This window comes from Rana temporaria, chromosome 11 (genome assembly GCF_905171775.1).
Source record: "Rana temporaria chromosome 11, aRanTem1.1, whole genome shotgun sequence".
NCBI classification, from domain to species: Eukaryota; Metazoa; Chordata; class Amphibia; order Anura; family Ranidae; genus Rana; species Rana temporaria.
Window position 1 is genome coordinate 36,437,951 of NC_053499.1, and position 27,445 is coordinate 36,465,395.

The 27,445-nt window shown below is 44.3% G+C and overlaps 1 protein-coding gene across 1 annotated transcript in view; it reads right to left on the reverse strand.

Annotated features, from left to right (window-relative positions):
* Window positions 1-27,445, reverse strand: part of ANO3 (anoctamin 3) — a 307,522-nt gene that overhangs the window by 276,228 nt on the left and 3,849 nt on the right. The window contains exon 2 of the mRNA XM_040328358.1: window positions 179-303. Within this exon, the coding sequence (XP_040184292.1) occupies window positions 179-303 (125 nt within the window). The remainder of the gene's footprint in view (window positions 1-178; window positions 304-27,445) is intronic.

The following is a 27,445-nucleotide window of genomic DNA, read 5'->3' on the forward strand; positions in this document are numbered from 1 at the left end:
TTTGCTCTCCAACTGCGCTTAAATAAAGTTCTTCCTATTAAGTGAGTTGCCCAGGGCTTATGCGACTCTGTTGAAGCGAGGTGTCCCGTAATTGATTGTTGTCTGTGTATAACCAGTGTGTGTACAGAATATAATACTCTCACACAAATATCGACTGGGGACAAGAAATCCAGATTACCTTTTGAGATTTGCGAGAGCCTTGTTTTTGCCTGGTAAGTTTGTGCTGAATGAGCAGGGATTGATCGGTGCGGCAGTCGTAGGTTCCATGTTCCGACTCGTCTGTGTAAGTATCTTTTGTGGAATCTAAATAGAGAACAAAGTTATATAAAAGATTGCTGCGAAACTGATATGCTGGATGCAATGTCTAATATACTGTCTTGAAGAGAACCTGCCACCTACACTATCACATCCTAAAACAGTTGCAGTGCAATAGATCCTTTTTTCTTTTTTTCATCAGAGCAATAACATATGTAATGTGTCTTCTAGTTGTTTTCTTTGTTTTAAAACCCAATACATTTAGTGTGCATGAAAACAAAAGGTGACTTTTCTAAAAGTTCGATTTTTTTTCTTAACCACTTAACCCCAAAGTCAAAGACTAAGCCACTTTTTGCGATTCAGCACTGCGTCGCTTTAACTGACAATTGCGCGGTCGTGCAACGTGGCTCCCAAACAAAATTGGCGTCCTTTTTTTCCCAAAAATAGAGCTTTCTTTTGGTGGTATTTGATCACCTCTGCGGTTTTTATTTTTTTGCGCTATAAACAAAAATAGAGCGACAATTTTGAAAAAAAATTATATTTTTTACTTTTTGCTATAATAAATGTCCCCCAAAAATATATAAAAAAAACTATTTTTTTCCTCAGTTTAGGCCGATACGTATTCTTCTACATATTTTTTGTAAAAAAAATAAAAAAAATCGCAATAAGCGTTTGATTGGTTTGCGCAAAAGTTATAGTGTTTACAAAATAGGGGATAGTTTTATGGCATTTTTCTTAAACGCGTTGGCGTCAGGGGCAAGCGGGGGGCGCGCGTGCCCCTATTGGCTGCTGGGAGAGGTGACGTATAGCTACGTGCTCTCGCCCAGCAGAGCCGACCTGCCACCGTATAACTGCCGCGGCTGGTCGGCAAGCAGTTAAAACAGCCCAATCCATAGTAGAAACACACCTATCCCTCGCCAGCTTGCTGCAGAAAAGGACCAGTACTTTCTTTAAACAGTAAGCAGCAGTCTCTCTGAAGTGGTTCGAAAGCCCTCTGCAGAGGAAAGCCCCATACACACAACCAGTTTTCCCGGCAGGAGAGCTTTTGGCCGGAAAAACCGACGTGTGTATGTTTCCTCGCAGTTTTACCGTCAGGAAAACAGCCAGGAATCCCGTCGGGAAAATAGAGAACCTGCGCTCTATTTTCCCATTAGGATTCCCAGCGTTTTTTTTTCCCACCAGATCTACTACTTACCTATGGGAAAGACTGCGAGGCAGTGCCAATGGAGCATACACACGGCCGGGATTCCCGGCCAAAGCTCCATGGCAGTTTTCCTGCCGGGTTCTCGGCTTTCCCCTCGGTTTTCTCGGCAGACTTTTTACCTCAGAGAAAACCGAGCGTGTGTACAGGGCTTCAGAGATAGAGCGCTTCAATCAACAAAGCTTGCACTCCACGTTGGACACAAGTGGGACTCAAGCTTTTTATGACTTCAAGGCAATGAACTTGATTCTATCTTTATCAACAAGAATGTAGAATAGTTCAGATGTGTTAGCATTCACTTGCTGCTTGCTTGTGCAAGATGATTTAATACATAGTGCAGGAAGAATCAAAATGGCAACCCTATAGTCTCCACCTTTAAAAACAAACGGTAAAAGAAAAAAGGGTCGGGACTCTAAAGGTGTAGAAGTCTTCTCTCAGAATGATTATTCCAACACAAACATAGGTTAAAAAGTTTTTTCCGATTAGTACAAAAATCATTAAAATTGTGTCAGGGATATCTATCCCTTAAACCAGTGGTCTCCAAACTGTGGCCCGGGGGCCAGATGCGGCCCTTTGCTTGCTTTTATCAGGCCTTTGGGGCATTTCATCCACTAATACCAACATTAATCCCCCCCCCACTGAGACCATTGAGGGGGCACAATTCCTCCCAATTACACCAACAATGGGGCAAAATTCCTCCCAATGACACCAACAATTGGGCAAAAGGACACCAATGATGGGGTACAATTCCTACCACTGACACCAAGTATGGGGCACAACTCCTCCCACTGATGTTGGGCCCCTTTCTACTCCCAATGGCCCACAGTCTGGCCCCCCTAATGTCTTAGAGACAGTGAACTGGCCCCCTGTTTGGAAAGTTTGGAGACCCCTGCCTTAAACCAATGAGAAATATCTAAAATCCGTTACCAGCTCATTTTTCAAACCCCCAACACCCCTGAAGGTCGTGATTCCTCCCCCTATGTGTGCATATAGTTATTGTATCTGCTTAATACAACCACAATTACAAAATTACATCAATCAACATTGAGATATTACATTGGGGAGGATGATCAAACTGACGCGTTTCACCTTATTGGCTTCTTCAAGGGCTCAGAGGAGTGTGGAGTTACTGCTGTACAAGTATATGTGTGCATCCAATATGAGGACATGTGGGATATTTAAAATATGGCCTTTGACTTGGTCAATCCTCAAATATATATTTTGGATGTTGGCATGGTGAGGGTCCTCCCTACTTGTGGTCTTTAAACAATAGTACAATGGTCTCCTGCCTCAATGTCCCCAGAGAGACAGCTGTTGCTCCAAACAAAGCCTCCATCCATATGTTGTTGCTTCCAAAACACATTGGCTGGTTTTATGTGATTGATTTATGAATAACCTAAAGCATCTTGCACACTTTTACCTTTTGGTTTGGTGCTTGTTTTCTATATATTGACGCTTTGGGTTATTTCAAGGTACCCATTGAGGGAGGCCTGTTTTGTTTGAGAGCTGCCTTACCAGAGCCAGAGAGCATCTCCTTTATTTCTATTCTCACAGGTTTAATTATAAAGGTTCTCAAGGAAAAAATCACGCTTTTTTCACTAGTACATGGAAGATGTCCAGCCTCAGTCGATTATCTTCAATAGAAAAGCCAAGGACTAAACCCTTATTTGAAATATAACCTTGCTAAAATTAACGCTCACCATACACCAGTAGAATCTTTTTTTTTTGGTCATATGTTTGACTTTCTATTAGTTGAAGCAAAACTAAAGTCACAGGGCCAGATCCACATACATTAACACCTGCGCCGCGTATCAGAGATACGCTACGCCGCCGTACCGTACCTTACCTGGTGTAATTTCAAATCCACGAAGATTTTGCGCCGTAAGTTAAGGCGGCGTAGTGTATTTCTGGCGGCCTAATTCAAATCGGCGATCAGGGGGCGGGTTTCATTTAAATGAAGCGCGTCCCCACGCCGAATGAACTGCGCATCCGTCGTCCAGAAATTTCCCGCCGTGCTTTGCGCGAAATGACGTCGCAACGACGTCATTCTTTTAACTTAGACGTGAGTTACGTCCATCCCTATTCATGGACGACTTACGCAAAAAAAAATTCTAATTTCGACGCAGGAACGACGGCCATACATAACATGGCAAGTCTACCTATACGCCGAAAAATACCAGCTTTAACTATACGCCGGAAAAAGCAGACTACAGACGACGTTAGAAAATGCGACGGCCGCGCGTACGTTCGTGGATCGTCGTAAATCGCTAATTTGCATACCCGACGCGGAAACGACGCAAACTCCACCCAGCGGGCGTTGAAGTATTGCATCTAAGATCCGAAGGCGTACGAAGCCGTACGCCTGTCGGATCTTACCCAGATGCCGTCGTATCTTGGTTTGAGGATTCAAACTAAAGATACAACGCGGGAAATTTGAAAGTACGCCGGCGTATCAGTAGATACGCCGGCGTACTTCATCTGTGGATCTGGCCCTCACTTTTTAAAACTACAAGCAGACAGACTCTTTCTTGCAGAGGAGACATGCAATGTTTCTTCTGCAATGTACACTGGGCTTCGCAGGCTTAGCTCAATGTACATACCGGCACATCGGTCGTGCGCATGAACAGAAGTAACATCATCCTTAGCCAACAAATTACTACAGCCTAGCATCTGAAAGAAAACATGTTAGAGATGCCGGTGCCAGCGAGGTAAGTATTGCTTCCTTTAGTTTCCTCTTTAATGATGGTAATTTTCAACCCTAGTAAGTAGTAAAATCAAAGGAGAAGGATGGAAAATGTTACTTGAATGAAGAAAATTCTAACTCTAAATGTGATTTTTGGTTGAGAAAGTTTGTACATTTTTTATTGCACTCGCCTGCCCACATTTGGCAAGTGGAAATAAGCTGAGGGCGAGTGTTCCGGCTCGGGCAGGGGCGGGTCTGCTCAGCTCGGGTGGGGAGACGGGCTGGCTCAGCTCGGGCAGGTCTGCTCAGCTCAAGTGGGGAGGCGGGCCGACTCGGCTACGCTCCACTTGGGTGGGGGTGGTTCCGCCCGGCCTCAGCGGCCATCAAGTTAATGAAGCAATGGATACCACATATTTTTCTTACTCTGTTGATAGGTATGTGAAAAGAAAATGAACAACATGTTAATGAGCACACCTTGGCTTTGTGTTTAAGTCATCTCACCTATTGGAACATAATTCATTTGTCAGCTTGCAGCTTGCAGTCATCCTGAGACAGACTGTAATGTAGAACTTGCTGGTGGAAAGTTATGTTTGCTTGGTATCTATTAACCTGATGTATCAATATATTTGATACGTTTCGTCATCAATAGGACGTTTTCACCCCCATTGAAAACGTCCTATTGATGATGAAATGCGTCTGGGAGGCCACGAAGTGACGTCACCACGCAAAGAAGGAGGGCTCGTTTGTTTTTAACGCTGTTTTTACATTTATGCTTGTGAATATATCTCGTGTTTTATATAAATGCTATACATTTAAACGGAGTCACGCTATGGTGCACCTTCTTTCTTATCTCCACATCGGATGAATTGGAATTTGCTACCATTGAGTGTCTGCTGTTATCTCTCTCCCCCCCCTCCCCCGGGATCCTGTGGATTAAAGGCCGCGGCTGGGCTATAGCAGAATGCACAGTTTTGTTTGCCTTCTGGTAAGCGGCTCCATACTCCGGTGAAGGGTTCACTTACTGTATATTGTCTATATCTGTCACTTGGGTGGTGTAGATTCTTAGGACTTCATCTGCAAAGATTTATTCAACAGGAGACCTATGCTGATCACCTTAACTGTTTATGCCTACCTCTCCATTTGGACTGTTTTTTACCTAAGAGTGGTCCATATTGACAGCTACATGTATATGGACTTGAATTTACCATATCCTCTAAGATCATTATTGTATACTGTTTAGTGTTTTGTGGCACGGCTCTATCTTTTTGGTTAACTAGTAGCTCAGGACTTCCCTGCATGTGTACAGTACATACTGAAATCAAACATTGAATTGAATTGAATTCAGTTGAATTGAATTGCTGCTGGCATGGCAATTGGACAACATGATTAAAGGATCCAAGTCCAAAACATTAACAAGTCCATATTGGTACTATAGAATGCTCAAATGAAATTCTTCTGGTGTATGACCAGCTTTAGCAATGCGTAGCTGGAAGAATCTCCAGTACTGGATATTGTATTTTGGCTACTGAATACAATAGTACTGCCAGACAGTGAATACATCTGAGGTCAGCTGATAATTTTGTACCCATCTCTGTCAATTTTTAATAGGACTTTTGTCAATCTGCGTGATTCTTGCAGGGCCACCCATTGCTGAATTTCAGCCAATTCAGCAGGAATTGGCCAAAATACAAGCCATCTACAGTCGGACTTACAGGTTGCTCAGGATAGTGCTGCCATATATACTACACAATAAAAACAGCAAATTTCAGCTTTAGATATCATATCAGTGCAGTTCGTTTTTAGATAAGAGCTCAGGCTTCAAACACCCTTTCTCTTGCACATAAACAAGCTAAGAGCTGTAAATCACCCCTTGGAGAGTAAGCGCAAAAAGATTAATTCTTTCCAGCCCAGGATTACTGCTTATTGGAGCCACTTGCCAATGCATTTCATGCATTACTCATCAGCTTAATTGTCCATAAACAACAACAGATGATGAGGTTTAAGTCTTAAGGGTTGTTTTCTTTGACCTTCACGTGTGTTTTGTTTGTGGTTTATAGATCTCCCTCTTGTAATGAATGATCCTCATACAGGTACATGCATACCCCAGTGATCATATTCCATTAATATCCATATCATGTGACAGACATTGTGGCAAGCCACAGCGCCTACGCACAACAGCCAGGGAATCCTGACTAACCAGCAGATGATGCAGCTGGAAATATACCTTCTGCTTCTTGGTTACGGTCCCTAGTGTGCAATCAAAGATGAAATTGTTCATTAACACCTTCACTCCCATGGACATACACCTCTCTCCTGGAAAACCTATGTCTGCTCCAAGACAACAAATACGCAAAAAATAGCAGACAGGTAATAGTGGTAACATGAAAGGGTATAAATAACCATAGTTATATAAATAATTGTTCCAAAGAAATTTTACTTTTTTTCAATATTGTGTTTGAATTTAAGCTTTTCTTTTTACTATTTATTATTATCATTATTATACTGTTCAAATCTGCTTGCTGTAGTTATATAAAATCATCATTGCTAGAAATTAGAGATACGCTTCATCCAACCAAACCTAGATTTGATCCCTATCAGGTTGGCACTCCGGCATGCATTAAATTTCTCAATCCACTGGTTCAGGGGTGTACCAATGGGGGGGTGGGGGGGGCGGTTCGCCCTGGGTAGCACACATTGGGGGATGTCAAGGACCAAGTGGCTTTGCTATGGGGGTGCGCTCCGCACCCAAGTCGGGTGACACAGTCTAACCATCCCAAGGGCATCCCTACTGTGACCGGATGCATCAATACCTTGAAGAGAAAGAGAAAACACAGGACCCCGCTTCATCACTCTTTAACCTCCAGACCCCCTCTTCTCTACCATTTCATTCCCATGCCCTAACAGTCTTCAGTGAGAACGCAAGGAATCCACTGGTGTACCCTTTTTATGTGATTAATGGTCATATATAATGTTAATATCCTGTTAATCATTTACCTATTAATACAATTATACCACGTGCAACTGTTGACCATGTAAATAGGGAATCCCCATTGGTTCCCTCCACTCTTTGAATGGAAGTCACAGAGGTTGATCTACTAAAGCCAAATAGGCTGCTCACTTTGCAAGAGAATTTTTATTAGAATTTGGCAACATCCAATTACTTGAAAGGAAAATAACAAAACTGCATTCTTGTTTGCACATGATTGAAAGATGGAAGCTGACAGAGCTTCACCTTACTCACTAAACTTTGGGGAAAATATTCTCATAGGGCCAGATTCACGTAGAGCGGCGCATATTTAGTTTGTCGTAACGCATGTCATTTACGTTACGGCGGCTGAATTTTGTGACGTAAGTGCCGTATCCACAGAGTATTTGCACCCAAATTTGCGCCAGCGTAACGTAAATTCCGAGGCGTAAGGCGGGGTAATTGAAAGTGGGAAGGAAGTGGGCGTGCTCCATTGAAATGAGCTGTGACCCCATGCAAATGAAGGGCCGCCCTTCAATTGCAAAAGTACATCCCTGTGTTCCCCTTCCTGAAGTAAGGTGCTTTTGTTATGTTGTCTGTGGCTGTTTGTTGGTTAGTGTAGTAGTGTTAGAGTAAAGATTTATTGAAGTAGGAGATTGTAGTAGGTGTTTGTTTTTTCTGAGTGTTTTTTGTGTCTTTTTTTTCTGTGTGTTTTTTTGAATTTGTATTAGCTGTCTGTTTGTGCGGTTTGATTTTGGTGTCTGGTTTTTGCTGTCTGATTTTTGTGTTTGTTTGTTCTGTGTCTTTTTGTGTTTGTTTGTTCTGTGTCTTTTTGTGTTTGTTTGTTCTGTGTCTTTTTGTGTTTGTTTGTTCTGTCAGATTTTTGTGTCTGTTTGGTGCTGAGTGCTGTGTGGTGAGATGGCTCCAAAGAGGAGAAAGCTCAACTTATCGGTGCATGAAAAGCATATCCTTGCTAGGGCGATTACCCGATTTAGGCGATGTTTGCATGGCCCTGAGAGCCGGGACATCCCCCGGCCAGGAAGAGGGCGATCCTTCAGCAGATTACTGATGAGATCAATGCGGGGGGGGGGTGAGACGAGGACCACCAGTGGGATCGCAAAGAAGATCAATGACTGGCGGGGGCCCGCCTTGCACCGGCAGGTGGACAGATGAGGAGCGTGCGGTGGCCCTGTGCTTCCACAGCCAGCAAGTGGTGGGCCTGCCTGGCTTTGACTCCGATGAGGCCGTGAGGACAGGTACGTTTTTTTTTTCTCTATCTGGCGAGTAGCATGTGTGGGGGGGGGGGAAGGGAATATGTGCCAAGTGTGTGGATCTTTCAACCTGTCTATGTTTTGTGTCATCCACAGATGGCCAGGAGGTTGCTGGGCCATCAGGCCAGTCTGGGCCATCAGGCCGGTGTAATCGCTTTACGTTGGACGGAAAAAAATGTTTTTCAGGCGTATCTCTTTCTGAGGATACGGCGCATAGATACGTGCGGCGCATTTTTTAATTACTCCGTGCGTCTCTAGATACGTTGGCAAAAGTGCTTTGTGAATCTGACCCATAGTGGGGAAATGCATGCTTTAAACTACACTATTGGGGTGACCTGGGAATTTAAAGGGGTTGCAATCAGTGGCGGTGCATCGATAAAGGGTGCATGAACGCTGCCCCCCTCTCTCCTGCACCGCTCTATCACCAATAGATAGATTCATGCATTGCATTAATCTATCTATTGTCGCCGCTTCTGCCCCCTATTCAGGTGTCCGGCCCCTTGTCGGGCGCCGGGCATCTGAATTTCACGAAGGGGGGGGATTGGGGTGCTTTTGGAAGCGCCTGATTAGAGCCGTCGGCTCTAATAGGCGTCCTGATTAGAGCCATAGGCTTAACACTGACCCTCTTCTCAGCAAATCAGGTGTTCGGGTCTGGTTACCCTGTCACCTGATTCGCTGAAGCAACAGGCGCTGTGATTGGACGCCTACCATAGCAGAGATGGGAAGAGGACGGGAGAAGACATAGAGGACTTGGAGCATGGAGGACAGCACCGAGACAGGTACCTTAAGTGCCGGGTGGGGGGCAAACTGGCAGCATTTGATGGGGCACAGTAGCAGCAATTAATGAGGCACACTGGTGGAAAATGATAATGCACACTGGCGGAAATTGATGGGGCACACTGGCAGAAATTTATGGGGCACACTGGCAAAAAATGTATGGGCAAACTGGCAGCAATTGATGGGGCACACTGGCAGCAATTGATGGGGCACACTGGCAGCAATTGATGGGGCACAGTGGTGGCAATTGATGGGCACAGTGGTGGCAACTGATGGGCACACTTGCAGCAATTAATGGGTACAGTAGCTGTGTTTGATGGCACAGTGGTGGCAATGTATGGGTACAGTGGCTGCCTTTGATGGGCACAGTGACTGCGCTTGATGGTTTTTTTTTTCAGTTTGTTTGCCCCCCCCCAAAATTTTGAGCACCAGCCGTCACTGGTTGCAATGCATTTTTGTATATTGATAAGGGTTTAAATTAGAGTTTAAAATTTATAGGTGTCAAATTGTAACTATTAACTCCTTTGGATCAAAAGCAAAGCAGTTTCCTCGTCTACAGTAGTGATTTTATTATATACAGTAGTTCAAGATAGTATTTTCTGTATTGTATACAGCATATGTTCTACAGCCAGTACACTTCTACAGTTGCAAAGTTAGTTTCTGACTATCTGGTATTGTAGTATGCTGTAGGCATTCCTTTGTTTAAGTTTTGGATAGAGTAGAAAGGGGGAGATTCCTGATTATGGATGATTCCAACTGACTTCCTGTGCCAATAAATACAACATGAGATGAGGATATCTTTTCAAAAGGGCACACAGCTACAATAAATAATTCAGCATGCTATCTGTGTGCCCATTGAGTATACAATATGTTCACTTCTTTGAAGTTAAAGTACTGGCCAGAGACCCTTCACTCTTATATCAAAAGCTAAAATGAGAACATTTTGTTCTGGAGTTCAACTGTAAGTTTACTGTAGCAAAATACTGGAAGACATTTAAAAAACATGCCCACAGACCTCTGCTTTATCAATACTAGTCAGCAGAATGTTCAGAGCATGTAAGCTGGTATGCATCAGGATGGAAAGGGCTGCATGCTTGCCCCCCTTCCTTTCCTGGCCAACCAGACTGCATTCTCGGATAAAAGTCCAGCATGGATTTTTGGGGGACCCTGTGCTTTTCTTCTTGGTATGTGAATGGGGTTCCCCTTTGGTTTTGGTTTAGAATTTGTGCGTGGGGTTCCCCTCGACATCCATACTAGACTGTCAACAAAGATAGAGGGTCTAGTATGTATTTTTAGTGGGGACTCGCATTGTTTTTTTTTATTTTTATGTGGGGTTTACTATTAACATCTATACCAGACTCTCATCTAGGATAAGGGTCTGGTATAGAATGGAATGCCTTTTCACTTTGTTTACGAACAAAACTGACAAAGATATAATTTTGCCAGCAGAAAGGGATCACTTTGTAGTAGATGGCCTGCTTGAGCTTGTATCACAATGTATGCAAACCAAAAATGCCATTAGCTTGCTAATAATATGTAGCGCCCCTTTACCTTCAGAAAGGACGCTATGTTAAATTTAGTGGGGGGAATGAGAGAGTTATGTTGCTCTCATTCTTGATTTTGGTAAATTTGGCTGTCGCAAAATCCTGGATTGTCCTGTGGGTCAGTCTGTGCGTCCAGAGATACGGTTTCATTTTTGGACGGCAGATGGCACCAGAGTAATCCAGGCAGAGCTGCTTCTGCCCAGCAGCCAATGAGAGGAGTTGGGCCTCGCTGTGCATGCTGGGGAGGGGTGTTTCTGTGGCGGAGGCCATTGTTCTGGGTTCTTTGCAGGTTCCTGGTTCCAGGTGCGGCACCCACCTTTAGGGTGTGCGCACATCGCGGGCCCCACCACTATGGCCTACCTGGCCTGGAGTCACGCGCTACGCGGAGTTCCTGACTCTGGGCCCTCCTGGCCTGGAGTGACTGATGCTGCCAAGGGGCCCCAGTGACTTGCTGGGTCCCCACTTCTACTGAGGAGATCCCAGGCTGTATGCCGTTCGGTGGGGGATCGGCTTGAGGAGAACCCGGAGGCAGGTTATCCAAAAGGGCTTGAACGAACCATCGGGGATCTGGTGACCGGAACATTGACAGGTACACTTCCACTGTCAACCGGTGACCCTAACGTAATTTACTGGGGATTCGCTCTGCTGTTCACCTTAAATCTTGCACAAGGCCTGTGGCAGAGGCCTCAACATTCACTTAGAGCCAAGTCTGTGGCAGAGACTTGTTCCTCCCAGCAAACTTAAGTGGCACTTCGGCTGCCAGGCCTGTGGCAGGGGTCTATCCGGAGGCACTTCACTCACTCTGGCTGGAGTGGCGACGCATTGATACAACTACAGAATAGTAGGATTGCTTTTCTCTATCCAAAGTCTGATACTGCATGGTTCCTTTATTTCATCAGTCTTTCCTGTCTACCTTGAGTTGATGTGTTGGTTGTGTTGGACCAAGAAATAAAGCATTCAGAAAACTTCACCTGCAGACTGGACATTCAATTACTGCTCTACTCACTACCTTCACCGCTAGACATCACATAGAGGTAACTTAATATGCCGATCCCAAATCAATCAGCGGCTCCTGAGGGGGTAGCGCTACAATATATACTTGCCAGCTGATTTTTTTTTATTCACCTGTCCCTTGAAGGCTGTGTCCCAAGATCACAGCATGAATCAGTGAGTCTGTCACTATCCTACCCTCTTACAGTGAGCAGTGTGTACAGCCACTGAGCATGCCACATTACTCCATTTAAAAGGGTGCTACAGCATTTTGGCAGAGGGAAGGGGGGGTTACTGTTTGCTTGCAAAGGACAGCAGGAGGTGTTAAGGTACAAAGATAAGTAATGGGAGTGCAGAGGTAAGCAGAAAGGTGGGTTACCATTTGGGGTGCAAAGATGAGCAGGGAGGTTGGGGTGCTAAGGTGAGCAAAGAGGGGTGTGTAGAGGTAAGCGGAAGGGTTGGGATACAAAGGCGAGCAGAGAGGGGTATGTAGAAAAAAGCAGAGTGTGGGGGGGATTGAGGTACAGAGGTGAGCAGAAGGGGGTTTGGGGTGAAGAGGATAGTGGGGGGGGGATTAAGGATGCAAAAGTTGAGCTGAGAGGGGGTAAAGAGATGCGGAGATTAGCAAAAGGAGGGAACCATATACAGTATATACCTCTGTTATATTGCTGATCAGTGTAAATATCTAAATTATATTGGTGGTTAGTGTAAATACCCCTGTTATTTTGGAGGTCAGTGTTAATCTTCAATTTACATTGGCGGGGTGTAGAAGCCGCCTTCCCAGGAACCAGATCATTTACACAATCATATATACCTCAAAGTGATTGTAAACCCCAGTCATGAAATTTGAACTAAACACATACAAACTAAATTTGAACTAAACACATACTCAGCCCCGCCGAGGAAGTTGATTAACGCAACACGTCAGGGGGTCTAGGAGCCTGTTACTACGTCGCTCGCTGCCGTCCTGGATATTTAAAAGATTGTACTTCTCAATGCAGTTTTTGGTCTGGCAAAATGTGAGTAGCCCGACTATTTTAAGCCTTTAATAAATCACCTATGTTAACAGAGAGCACTTAGTTTGTGATTACTTTTTTTTCATGTTCTGGTCCATGAGTTTGGATCACTTTAAGTTTGGCTTCTCAGATCACGTGGTGAAGATTTCTAATGATCGTTTTGAAAAACCAATTAAAAAAATTGCATTTTTCTTGTCGTGAAAAACGGTCGTGTGTACGCGGCATTAGTGCCGGTTCACACTACAGCGACATGAAAGCCATCACGACTTTGCAAGGCAACTTGAAGGCAACTTCAAATCGCCTCCAGGACAGGCAACTTTGCAAGTGGCCAATCAAACAATAATCAGCTCTGTGGGAGGGAGGGGTTTGCCTGAGAAAACTATTTTCTCTTCATGTAAAGTTGCTTCAGTTAAGACTGTGATTCGACTTTGGATGCAACTTCCATGAAAATCAATGGGTACAAGTTGCCTAGAAGTCGCCTTGAAGTAGTACAGGAACCTTTTTTGAAGTCGGAGCAACTTCAGTAGTGTACATTAACCACTTAAGGACCGCCTAACGCCGATATACGTCGGCAGAATGGCACATCTGGGCACAATCTCGTACCTGTACGTGATTGTTAAATGCCCAGCCGTGGGTCGTGGGCGCGCGCCCGCGACCCAGTCCGAAGCTCCGTGGCCGCGGGACCCGATTACCGCCGGAGTCCCGCGATCGGTCACAGGAGCTGAAGAACGGGGAGAGTTGTGTGTAAACACACCTTCCCTGTTCTTCACAGTGGCGCTGTCATTGATCGTCTGTTCCCTGATATAGGGAAAGGCGATCAATGACGTCACACATCCAGCCCCACCCCCCTACAGTTAGAAACACATATGAGGTCACACTTAACCCCTTCAGCGCCCCCTAGTGGTTAACTCCCAAACTGCAATTGTCATTTTCACAGTAAACAATGCATTTTTATAGCACTTTTTGGTGTGAAAATTACAATGGTCCCAAAAATTTGACAAAATTGTCCGATGTGTCCGCCATGTCGCAGTCACGAAAAAAATCACCGACATTAGTAGTAAAAAAAAAAAAAAATTAATAAAAATGCAATAAAACTATCCCCTATTTTGTAAACGCTAGAAATTTTCCGCAAACCAATCGATAAGCGCTTATTGCGATTTTTGTTAACAAAAATAGGTAGAAGAATACGTATCAGCCTAAACTGAGGAAATTTTTTTTTGTATATATTTTTGGGGGATCATTATTATAGCAAAAAGGAAAGAAAGTTGCATTTTTTTCAAAATTGTCGCTCTATTTTTGTTTATAGTGCAAAAAATAAAAACCGCAGAGGTGATCAAATACCACCAAAAGAAAGCTCTATTTGTGGGAAAAAAAGGATGCCAATTTTGTTTGGGAGCCACGTCGCACGGCCGCGCAATTGTCAGTTAAAGCGACGCAGTGGCGAATCGCAAAAAAGGGCCTGGTCCCACGAAATCTGCCTTTGGATCCACCTAGGATTCTGACATCATCTCCCTCTAATGCTCCTGGGAAATGTGTGTCATCATTTCCCAGGATGCAGTGCGCTACCCAATTATCACTCACCATCCAAGACTTCCAGGAAGTAAGTGCTTGTGAGCTTCACAATGCCCACAAGAAAAATGACAACAGTGTGGACATAGTTTTATAAACTATCTTTTTTGAATAACTATGCGGAGCGGCGGCGGATTGTAAAATAGTAAGTGACCAGATTTATATTATAAAAACGCAGGATGAAAGGACATTTAAAAAATACTAATTGTGGTTGGAACCTCGCTTTAAGCCATTGGACGTATTTTAGAGCCTATGATCCTTTTTAAACTGTTTTTTTTTCCAGCATCCCACTCTGTATGCACCATACAAGTTTACCTATAAAATGACTTAATTGCACAACTTTATAAAAAACTATAAAATACATTGAGCCAAAAAAAGTATTTTTCTATTTGGTATCATGCAATTATGCCTTCCTGTCCAAAATTAGACATCACGCTACTGTTAAATTCAAAATCCTACATGAATGTAATAGGTTTTGCTAGCTGGAATCCATTAATATGTTTATTGCACCAATGTTGTTTTCTTTTCAGAGCTAATTGCTGGTAACTACAATGAGTCAAGTATAATTAGGTAGCTGTATAAAACATTGTAATTATAGGCAATGTGTTGACATAAAATAAACACATAAAAAAATAAAAAAAATAATCAATAATGGATTCTAGGAAGCTGTCACTGATGTTAGCTTTTATTCCAAAATAGTAACCAGTAAAAAAAATTCAAAGCATGACATGTTAGGTATCTATTTACTTGAAAAAAATAAATAATATATATTTTTTTAAAAATCCACTTTTTTTAACATTGAAGTCAATGAGAGCATGCTTCAAATCCTTAAAATCTCAGTCCACTCCCAAAAGTTTCAGCTCCTTCATACTTTTATCTACAGATGCGAAACACACTTTAAAATGTTTTTAAAATATTTAGCTATCCAGCTATATCATTTCAGTTTGATATCTTTTACAGTTTTTGTGAAAAAGCTGTTTAAGTTTAGTGATCATTTCAGGAAATTTTTGCGATTAAACAGAGTCTATTAGGCTGGTTAGAGTGGATGATGTCATCGCTAGAGCACAGAGCTTTAAAAAAAAAAATCTTTGTTCCTTCTCTATAAATTGCTCTCACGCCCACAAGATCTACTTGTCATACACAATTTATACATCAAAACGTAGGTATTTTTTTTTTAAAAACAAATTTTACAATTTTTTTCTTTTTTTTTAAATAATCATTTTGAAAAAAAAAGAAATTTTTGAAAAAAATAAAAAATATGAAAAAAAATGTATTAAAAAAAAAATGGGTGCAAGCAAAAGAACAGAAGAGCAGCTCTGGGCTGATCACTGCCTTGGGCGGGGCCGGACTTACCATTGGGCTTGACTGGGCTCGAGCACATGGGGCCCCGGGCTCAATCGCGGCAACCCCCTCCCGCAATTTTGGCACCCCCCCGCTCAACAACTTCGGGGATGGATGTAATCCTCGGCACCCCCCACTCAACAACTTCGGCGGATGGATGCCTCCCCCGCTCAACAAGTATGATCGGTCTGCGCAGTCCGCAATCCCCCCCCCCACCAACTTCGGTCAGCGGATGGCGGTAACAACCCAAACCCCCCCTTCTCTGCTCCAGGGGGCCCCTTAGGTTTCGATTATTAAGCCCAGAAGCCCCCACCACCCTAAGTCCTATCCTGACTGAGCCAGTGTCAGGCATAAACCTGTGCTAGTTGGGCCTGAAAGTTCAAGAAAGTGATGTGCTGGAGGTATTGAGGAGAAATATTCTGCAATTCAGTTGGCATCCCATATTCCCTTACCCCATCCAAGTTAATTCCCCTCAATAAAAAAAAGGGTGCATGCATGGACTGTTTTCTGTCTAAGAAAGGCCTCCCAAACATTTAGCACTCCCTGGCCTATAGGCTCTGTGCCTTCTGCCCTCCTCCTTGCTGTGTGTTCAGTGGCGGATGAGAGGGGAGGGGTTGGGCAGCTGCTGCTTCCTCTGTAGACCTTCTGTTTGGGATCTGCCCACAACCCTGAACTGGCACCTGGCTCAGCATCTCAGTGGGCCGCTCAGAGCCCGAGTCTGCCACTCCCACCCACTCCACAGCTCAGTGCCCCAGTGAGTGTGGGGGCAGAGCAGAGAGCCAGAGACTGACAGTCCCAGCTTTCCGCTCACAAAGCATTGAGAACTGAGTGATCAGCAGTGTTTGATCACTCAGTTCTTAATATGAAGAAAGTTAGCGGCACACCACAATGTAGAGATGCCAAATCATTTTTCCATATGGTAATCAAGGACAACACAAAGACAGAGTGACCGGAGCTGTTAATGCATTTCTCACATATGATAGTGTTTATTCATGACTATTAATAAGCACTAACATATGTGTGAAACGCGTTAACAGCTCCGGTCACTCTGTCTTTGTGTTGTCCTCAATTACCATATGGAATAAAGATTTGGCATCTCTAAAGCAACTTTCTACATATTACTACATTGCAGTGGCGAGCTGGGTCAAGCACCCAACGTGGTAATTGCACCATGTGAGCGATACCTTCACCTGGAGCAGTACAACTTTCGTGCTCCATTACATCTCAGGCCCCGTACACACAGTCGGACAAAACCGATGAGAATGGACCGAGGTTCAGTTTCATCGGTCCAAACCGACGGTGTGTATAGCCCATTGGTCTGTTTTCCTTCGGTCCAAAATTTTAAAACATGCTTCAAAATCGAACCGATGGACCGCTGACCGATAGGTCCAAACCGATGGTTAGTACAGAAAAGCATTGGTTCAAAACCCGCACATGCTCAGAATCAAGTCGACACATGCTTGGAAGCATTGAACTTTGTTTTATTCAGCACGTTGTGTGTTTGACGTCACCAAGTTCTGACCCGATCGGTTTTTGGAACGATGGTGTGTACGCATATCAGGCCGTCAACCGATGAAAACGGTCCGTCAGACCATTCTCATCAGTTTGGAACGACCGTGTGTACGCGGCCTGAGTCTAAGGCCGCGTACACACGGTCGAACATGTCCACTGAAACTGGTCCGCGGACCAGTTTCCGCGGACATGTCCGACCGTGTGTACGGCCTAGCGGACAGGTTTCCAGCGGACAAAAGTTTCTTAGCAAGCTAAGAAACTTGTCCGCTGGAAACATGTCCGTCGGACATGTCCAATGGTTAGTACACCTAATCGGACATGTCCGCTGGTTATGACGTGTAACCAGCGTCCCGAAATCCCGCGCATGCGTCAAATTGATTCGACGCATGCGTGGAAGCATTGCACTTCCGTGTTTGAGAACGTCTGTGTCTACGTCACCGCGTTCTCTGTCCGGGGATTTTGGTCTGATGGTGTGTACACACATCAGACCAAAAGCTCCCAGGAGACATGTCCGATGAAAACGGTCCGCGGACCGTTTTCATCGGACATGTCTCCTCGTGTGTACAGGGCCTTAGAGCCAGCAGGGGACAGATTCGGCATCAGACCGATGCTCCATCCACCTCCATCCACCAACAAGTAAGTATGATTTCTGAATAAAAAAAATTACCAAACTTCTTGTTTAAGAGGCATTGAAGAAAAAAAGAAAAGAAAAAAACCTGGTAGATTGCCAAGAGTTAATATGTTCTCTAGAGATGGTTGTTTTACTTATTGAAGTCCATATTATCGATCTGTCAATCACTGGGGTCATATCCTTTACATTTGTAACACAATTTGGGTAGAGAAGCGTGGAGGTGCATTCAGTGTAGAAATTGTAGAATTTTCCATATGTAATATACAACTACAAACAAGTCAGTGGAGCTACATTATACCAAAAATAGAAAGTAAAATGTTTTGTTCTTTGGCATTTATTTATATTTCTTATCACTATCAGCCCTAGTGACAATGGTCAATGGGTCAGACAGAGACAGTTATGCCCTGTACACACGATCAGTTCGTCTGATGAAAACGGTCTGATGGATTTCTCCATCAGTTATCCGATGAAGCTGACTGATGATCAGTCTTGCCTACACACCATCAGTTAAAAAACCAATTGTGTCAGAACGCGGTGACGTAAAACAAGAAAAAAAAAAAAATGAAGTTCAATGCTTCCAAGCATGCGTCGACTTGATTCTGAGCATGCGTGGATTTTTAACCGATGGACGTACCCACAGACGATCGTTTTTTTCTATAGGTTTTTTATCCATCAGATAATTTTAAAACCAGTTCCTAGTTTTTTTACTGATGGATAAAAAAACGATGGGGCCCACACACGATCGGTTCGTCTGATGAAAACGGTCCATCAGACCATTTTCATCAGACAAACTGATCGTGTGTACGCAGCATTAACCTTCCTAGTGGGGACACAGACAGCAATAATAACCTGACAGTGGCCCGGATTCAGAGAGAATTTACGCCGGCGTATCTATAGATACGCCGCGTAAATTCAAATCTGCGCCGGCGTATCTTCTTTCTGTATTCAGAAAGCAAGATACGCCGACATTAGCCTAAGATGCGACTGGCATAAGTCTCTTACGCCGTCGTATCTTAGGGTGCATTGTCACGCTGGCCGCTAGGTGGCTCTCCCGTAGTTTTCACCCTAGAGTATGCAAATTACCTAGTTACGCCGATTCACAAACGTATGTGCGCCTGGCGGTAGTTTTTTAATTTGAATTTTTTACGTAGTTTGCGTAAGTCGTTCGCGAATAGGGCTGGACGTAATTTACGTTCAAGTCGAAACCAATGACGTCCTTGCAACGTCATTTGAAGCAATGCACACTGGGATATGTACACGGACGGCGCATGGGCCGTTCATAAATCACGTCAATCACGTCAGGTCATCACATATTAGCATAAAACACGCCCCCTTCCGCATTTGAATTACGTGGGCTTACGCCGGCCCTATTTACGCTACGCCGCCGCAACTTACGGAGCAAGTGCTTTATGAATACAGCACTTGCTCCTGTAAGTTACAGCGGCGTAGCGTAAATACGATATGCTGCGCCGCCGTAACATTGCGCGCCCCTACCCCAGTGTTTCTAATACCCCAGTGTTTCTAATGCCACGTAATGCCACGTACACACGATCGTTTTTCGGCATGAAAATGTCGTTTTTTTCGTGTTGTTAAAGATGATCGTGTGTGGGCAAAAACGTAATTTTAAACCCGCGCATGCCCAGAAGCAAGTTATGAGATGGGAGCGCTCGTTCAGGTAAAACGGCCGTTCATAATGGAGTAAGCACTTTCATCGCGCTGTAACAGACAAAAAAGCGCGAATCATCTTTTACTAACAAGGAATCAGCTAAAAGCAGCCCAAATGCGAATAGAACTTCCCCTTTAGAGTGCCGTCGTACGTGGTGTATGTCACCCTGCTTTGTTCATCATTTTTCAAAAACTATGGTGTGTGGGCAACATCGTTTTTAATGATGAAGTTGGAAAAACGTCATTTTTTGGACTTGCTGAAAACGTCGTTTTTTTCATGCCGAAAAACAATCGTTTGTACGCAGCATTAAGACTTCATCAATCTATCCAAAACGAAAGAAGTAATAAAAAAAAAAGTGCCGTTAGATACACTTTAACCACTTCAGCCCCGGAAACATTTACCCACTTCCTGACCAGGCAATTTTTTGCGATACGGCACTGTGTCGCTTTAACTGACAATTGCGCAGTCGTGCAATACTGTACCCAAACAAAATTGTCCTTTTTTTTACCATAAATAGAGCTTTATTTTGGTGGTATTTGAACCCCCCTGTGGTTTTTATTTTTTGCGCTATAAACAAAAAAAGACCGACAATTTTGAAAAAAAATAATATATATATTTTTTTCTTTATTGCTATAAAATATGTCCCCCCAATTTTTTTTTTTAAACTAGTTTATTTATCAGTTTAGGCCGATATGTATTCTGCTACATATTGTTGGTAAAACAAATCCCAATAAGCATATATTGATTGGTTTGCGCAAAAGTTATCACGTCTAAAAAATAGGGGATAGATTTATGGCATTTAATTATTTGTATTACTAGTAATGGTGGCGATCAGTGATTTTTTAGCGGGACTGTGACATTGCGGCAGACAGATCTGACACCTAACTGACATTTTTGACACTTTTCTGAGAACCAGGGACATTATTATAGTAATCAGTGCTAAAAATATGCACTATTACTGTACTAATGACACTGGCAGGAAAAGGGTTAACATAAGGGGCGATCAAGGCGTTAAATGTATTCCCTGAAGGCATTTTTTAACTGTATGGGGGTCTTTGTGAATGGAGAAATACACAGATCCGTCTTCCTGCTTAGCAGAAAGACAGGATCTGTGTGATCTCCCCTGTCAGAGAAAAGATCTGCCTTGTTTACACAGGCAGATCCCTGTTCTGTCACTGCAGGCAACAATAGGGTGACCACATTTCAAAACCCTTCCCAAAAATCAGCTTGTGCTGTAACGAATCACAGCACAGTGATTGGACACAAGAGGTGGGATTTATGATTTCTCCAATCACAAGCAGGGGGTGGGATTGTGCTCCTCCAGGCATTCCCGGCCAGGACAAGTACTGTCAGTGAGTAAAGCGGTGATGTGGCCTTTTTTGGGGGCTTCAGATTGGCCTGGGGAGTGGCTGTGTCAGTTTCATTCCGGGACACTGCATTGTCCTGGAATGAATGTGCCCAAGACAGACCTTCAAAATGCGGGACTGTCCCGGGCAATTCTGGACATGTGGTAACCCTAGGCAACAATCGCGGGTGGTCGGCGGACATTGAGTTTGCTGGACCCGCTGATTTTCTCCCCCACTGGCCAATGGGCACGCACGCATGCCCACAAAAGCGAGTTCCCGAGCGGACGTACACCTATGGCGATTTGCTGGATCGTGCCACCTTGCCGCCGTATAATGACGGCGGCTGGTTAACAGAGAAACAGACAGGCCCGGATTCTCATACGAGTTACGCCGGCGTATCTCCAGATACGCCGTCGTAACTCTGAGTCTGAGCCGTCGTATCTATGCGCCTGATTCTTAGAATCAGTTACGCATAGATTTGTATTAGATCCGACCGGCGTAAGAGACGTAACTGCATATTTACGCTGGCCGCTAGGGGCGTGTACGCTGATTTACGCCTAGAAATATGCAAATCAGCTAGATACGCCAATTTACGAACGTGCGCCCGGCCGACGCAGGTTACGTTAAGCTTTTCCCGGCGTAAAGTTACCCCTGCTATATGAGGCATACATGAGGCATACCAATGTTAAGTATGGACGTCGTTCCCGAGTGAAATTTAGAAAATTTTACGTCGTTTGCGTAAGTCGTTCGCGAATAGGGCTGGGCGGCATTTACGTTCACGTCGAAAGCATTGGCTTCTTGCGGGTTCATTTGGAGCATGCGCACTGGGATACTTTCACGGACGGCGCATGCGCCGTTCGTAAAAAGCGTCATTTACGTGGGGTCACAATAAATTTACATAACACACGCCCACATCTACCACATTTGAATTAGGCGGGCTTACGCCGGCCTATTTACGCTACGCCGCCGCAACTTTGGTTTGAGAATACGGCACTTGCCTGTCAAAGTTGCGGAGGCGTAACGTAAATAGGATACGTTACGCCCGCACAAAGATACGCGGTTCTACGTGAATCCGGGCCACAGTATTTAAAACCTAAAAGAAGATCTACCCATTCCCGTGTAAATCCAAAACAAAACATTTGTCAAGAGTTCAGGATTAAAGATTTTATTTCCTGTGCTCTGCATTCACTCACGGGGTTGTGTATACATTCAGAAGATAAAATCACAATCAAAAAAGGTCACAACTCCGTCAAGACATAGAATTTTTTTTTTTTTTAGAAAAGTCCTTCCTGTAAAGAAAACTGTCAATGCTGACCTGTCCCTTCACCCATGTTGAAGATTTTCACTCTGTTGCTCAGCTATAAAGCCCAAAGAATCTGCAGCATTCCACACTTCTGAAATCAATACCTTTAAGATTAATCACTGGCCGGGGTGAAACACGACAGTCAAGAAGGAGAAGGGTCTGGCAAAGGGCAACGTGCTTGGACTTGATGCTGTAAATAAATGTATGATAAAATCGGGGCCAGGGCAAGGTGTGGGCAGGAGTGGTGGCTGCCCTGGGCACTTCGGTATCATGTAAGGTAAGCGGGGTGCCTTAAAGAGATTGGGAGGGAGCATTTGTGTTGGGAGGGTGAATTTGGGAGGCAGCAGGGGGCAAGAATTGTCCTTGGAGGGGAAATTAAATGGGGGGGGGGGCTTGGAGTGGTGATTTTGGGCATTTGTGCCGGCAGGGGGTATGGAGAAGAGGATTTGTGCTAGGAGATGGGATTTGGGGGGTTTGTGCTAGAGGAGGTAACATGGTAGAGGAGGGAAGGGATTTGTGCTAGAATGAGATTATTTTTTTTTAGTGGGGGGGGGGGGGGTTGTTTCAGTAGGGATGATTGGGGGATTTGTGCTGGGTTGGGGATTTTAGTTGGGGGGAGAAAATGTGTGCACAGAGGAGAAATTTGAGGGGTAGAGGATTTGTGTTAGAAGTTATATTGGGGGGGGGGGGGGGTTGTGCTGTAGGGATATGAGGAGAGATGATTTGAGCTGGAAGGGGGGCAAAGATTTGTGCTGGGAGGGAGGATTTTAGCCTGGGGTGGATTTTTCCTGGGAGGAGGGGGAATTTATGCTTAGAGGGTAAGCATGCAAATAAGTGCTCTAGATGACCTTGTCCTGGCACTGGTTACGCTAAAGTTGTCTACGTAAATTTTTAAAAAGTGGCAGATGTGCAGTTTTTTTTATTGACATCCACAGTTCTAGGAGAGTCTGATGAAGACTTTCCCTGCTGTGTGCTGCAGTTACATTTACCGGCCCCTACATCTCCACAAAATAAACTAGAGAAATCAGTACTTTTACAATAAAGCCCCAACTGGGGTGAAACCCATCAGTGGAAAAGAAACAGGGTTTTGCGGCGGGCAATGTGCTTGGATGTAATGTTGCAAACGCATGCATGTTGCATTAACATTATTTGAGATAAATAATAATAAAAAAAAAAAGATGTGGTGGATGTGCAAATTATTATATCTGAATTTCTCATTTCCAAGAAGGCTTTCTCTGTTATGTGCTGTGGTTATATTTACTGGTCCCTACATTTCTACAAGACAAACTAGTGATGTAGGCAGGGGCGAACTGACCATTCAGGCTGTCGGACACTGCCGGAGGGCCCCAAGCCACTAGGGGGCCCCATCAGGGTTGCCAGTCTCAGTAAAACCAGGGACAGTATGTAAAAACCTGTGTTTTTATGTATACTGTATGTGTGTGTGTGTGTTTACTGTGTGGCCCCTATTACCTAGGGGCCCCATAATCTCCTATTACCCGGGGGGCCCCTAATCTCCTATTGCCAGGGGCCCCATAATCTCCTATTGCCCAGGGGCCCCATGAGTTGTCAGTCCGCCCCTGGATGTAGGGGTCAATGGGTAGAACTGTAAAGTGCAATAGATGGCCAGGCATGGCCTGAATGTTAACCAACTTCTGCAGAATTAACATATGGGGGGGGGGGGACTTATCAAAACTAGACCTGCAAAATCTGGGTCAGTTATGCATGACAGTCAATCAGCTTCTATCTTCAGTTTGTTCAGTTAAGCTTTGAAAAATAAAGGTAGATGCTGATTGGTTGCCTTGTACAAATACATAAGTGATGCATATAGGGAACTTGGTGTTGAGTTATTCACTTTAAAGAGGAAGTGTGCTGCGGTTACATTTACCGCAGCACACTGAATGGTCAGTCCGCCCCTGCCTACATCACTAGTTTGTCTTGTAGAAATGTAGGAAATTGGATCATGCTTTGCTGGGGTTTTTCACCTTCCTCTAGAGCTGCTCTAGATTCTGGCTTCTCTGGTTTTGGTGAATTCCACTTATTTGCTGCACCTTCATAAAATTGCTACCCCAAACTCAGGACTACAGAGCGATCCAATATAATTTTCCCTCAACATTGGACCCCCAGACCTAAGAACTCAGGCACCCAACTCAGAACTCTTTTCTTACTTTTAGTCCCTGGGGGGGGGGGGGGGGGGGGTCGTCTAATATCAAAATGTGGTCTCCCAAACAGTCTAGTTAAGGGGTCTTCAAACTTTTGAAACAAAGTGCTAGTTTATTGTCCTTCAGATTTAGGGGGGCCAGACTATGGTCAGCAGAAGTGGAAATTTTCCTGGCATCATTGGAAATAAACATTGCCACATTTGGTATTAGTGGGAGGAATAGTGCCCCTTTGTTGGTATCATTGGGAGGAATAGTGTCCCACTGCTGATGTCAGTGTGTGAAATAGTGTCCTACTGTTGATGTCAGTGGGTGAAATGGTGCCCTACTGTTGATGTCAGTGGGTGAAATGGTGCCCTACTGTTGATGTCAGTGGGTGAAATGGTGCCCTACTGTTGATGTCAGTGGGTGAAATGGTGCCCTACTGTTGATGTCAGTTGGAAGAATAGTGTCTCATATCAATGGGAGGGATATGTTTCAAGGGCCAGATAAAGGCAAGCAAAGGGCCACATTCGGCCCCCGGTCCACAGTTTGGGCACCACTGGTCTAGTTGGACCTCTCCACATCCCAGATCAGGAATAAAATATCCCAAATGCTCAGGACCATCACAGCAAGCACTAAAATGCGTCCCACGCCATCACCCTACAGGGGCATGAGGAACATCTAGCATGACAAAGAATAATCTACACACCACCACTCCGAGACCACTCTATTACTATCACTAATGCAGGTTCTTGTATCCAGTAAATGTTCTCAATACCAGGAATCAGACAGTGATTAAACATTAAAATAAATCCAGTGAAACTGTAGAAACAGTGGTGCAGCACATTGTTCTTCTACATTGTAAACCTTAAAGCGGAGGTTCACCCTAAAAACATGTATATAACATTACATTCTGCATACTTCCAACATGTACAGTATGCTGTTTGTTTTTTGCTTTTTGCTGTACATACCGTATTATTGCTATTTTCCACCCGGCTTCCAGGTACTCACTCCCGCGGGAGTAGGCGTTCCTATGCAGAGGCGCAGTGTCATGTGGGACTTTGCCCAGATGATTGACGTCTTGAGAAAAACTTCCCCCACGGCGGATAAGGCGCGTCACGAGTTTACGAAAGTAGCCAAACTGCGAGACGGCTCTATACGGCGCCTGCACACCCACTAGGAGCCGTGTAGAGCTGACTGCGCAGGCGCCGTATAGAGCCGACTCGCAATTCGGCTACTTTTGGAAACTCGTGACGCGCCTTATCCGCCGAGGGGAAGTTTTTTTCTCAAGACGTCAATCATCTGCGCGAAGTCCCACATGACACTGCGCCTCTGCATAGGAACGCCTACTCCCGAGGGAGTGAGTACCCGGAAGCCAGGTGGAAAATAACAATAATACGGTATGTACAGCAAAAAGTAGCAAAAGAGTTTTTTTTTTAGATAGGATTTCTCTTTAATCTAAAGTGAATAAAATGTTACCCATCGATGACTTACCTTTCGTTTCTTAATGGAACATGTGAAAGAAAATTGTTGGTAGTAAATAATAACGCCACATTGATTGTTGGATGAAGATTTATCTATAATTTGTGGAAGTCAACTTCAGATTAGGATATATAGATATGGAACTACATAAGGCACTTGCAGGTGCCAGACGGATACCGGTACATACTCCAAGTGAAGAGCAGAGGCAAAGAACATCTTCACCATGGATTTCAGCTGGGAAGATTTCATATCCAGACGTGTCCATAGCAATCAACACGGCTTATATCTGTGTCATAGCTCTTCTGAGAGATCTCAACAATATGCTTATTTTCCACCCGAGCATTTAAACCCCACTGTTCCAGCAAAGCACATAAGATAATATACTTTAAAGTGAACTGTACTGAAATGTTAATTAAAGGTGTAGCTAAACTTAAAGTAGCCTCAAATAACTTATTTTCGCTTATTTTTGATACATTTTCCTAAATGTAAAACTGGAGAGGTGCAAACTTCTAAAAAATATTAACAGTTTTGATCTAAAACCAAGCTACAAAAAGTGTGTAATACGGAGCAGCAATTGATGTGAAACTGTGACTCCTGGCAGCCCTACTTGGCGAAATAATGGGGGCAAAAACTCGAACAAATTGGGACGTAGTCTGGGGAATTCAGAAATACCACCAACAGCTCTTAGCCGGGGAAGCTCTTGCATTCTGGTACCTTAAAGGGGTTGTAAATGTTCCGCTATCATTTTTTTTTTTAAAACAAACATATCATACTAGGCCCGTACAAACGGTCGGACATCCGACAAACTTTCCCTTGGATTTTTGTCCGAAGTGAGTTGTCTGGTCACACCCATAGCATACACACGCTCTGACTTTTCTGCAAACTTTTCTAAAAATTTCCCAACATCACATGGTTTTTCTGCTCTTTACCGCCACCCTTTGGTTAACTTCTGCTATTGTTGGTTGATTTTAACATTGGTTCTGAGCATGCGTATTTGCACTTTGTACGAAAGTCCGATGGCTTGCTGTACACACGGTCGGACTAGGCACCATCTGATTTTTGTTGTCGAAAAGTTTGTCCGTTTGCAGACCAAACTTTTTGTCCGATGAAACCCGAAAAAGTTGGTCTGATGGAGCGTACACACAATCGGACAAAATTGAAAACTTGCAGATTTTGAAGTTTGTTGGCCGAAAGTCCGACCGTGTGTACGGGCCTTTACCCCCACTGTGCAGATCGTTTTGCACAGAGTGGCCCTGATCGCCCTCTTCTGGGGTCCCACAGCTTCTCTCTCGGCTCCTCCCCGCAAGAGCTAACCCCCTCTGGAAAGCTCTTTCGTGAGGGGGCTGGCTTGCAGGCGCGCTCCCGTGCCATACAATCAGCGTCCATGAGTCGGCCCCGCCCCGCGGCAGCCGTGTCATTGGATTTGCTATCAATCGTCTAATGAAGAGCCAACAAGACCTGGGGGAAAGAAAGGCGGGATCGCGCCCATGGAGATTCGGGGCGCAGGTAAGTAAAACGGGGGCTGGGGGGGTGTGGTGACTGCAAGGTGTTTTTTTCACCTTTATGCATAGGATGCATAAAGGTGAAAAACACAAAGGTTTACAACTACTTTAAGCTTTTTAAAATTTCGACGGGTATTGAGTGTGGGGTGTGGACAGGGTGGCAGTTTTAAAATACTCAGACATCAGCAAAGGTAATATTGCCAAAAACAGCATTGGTGCAAGAAGTAGCACTGGTGGCAGTCAAGGCAAGTGT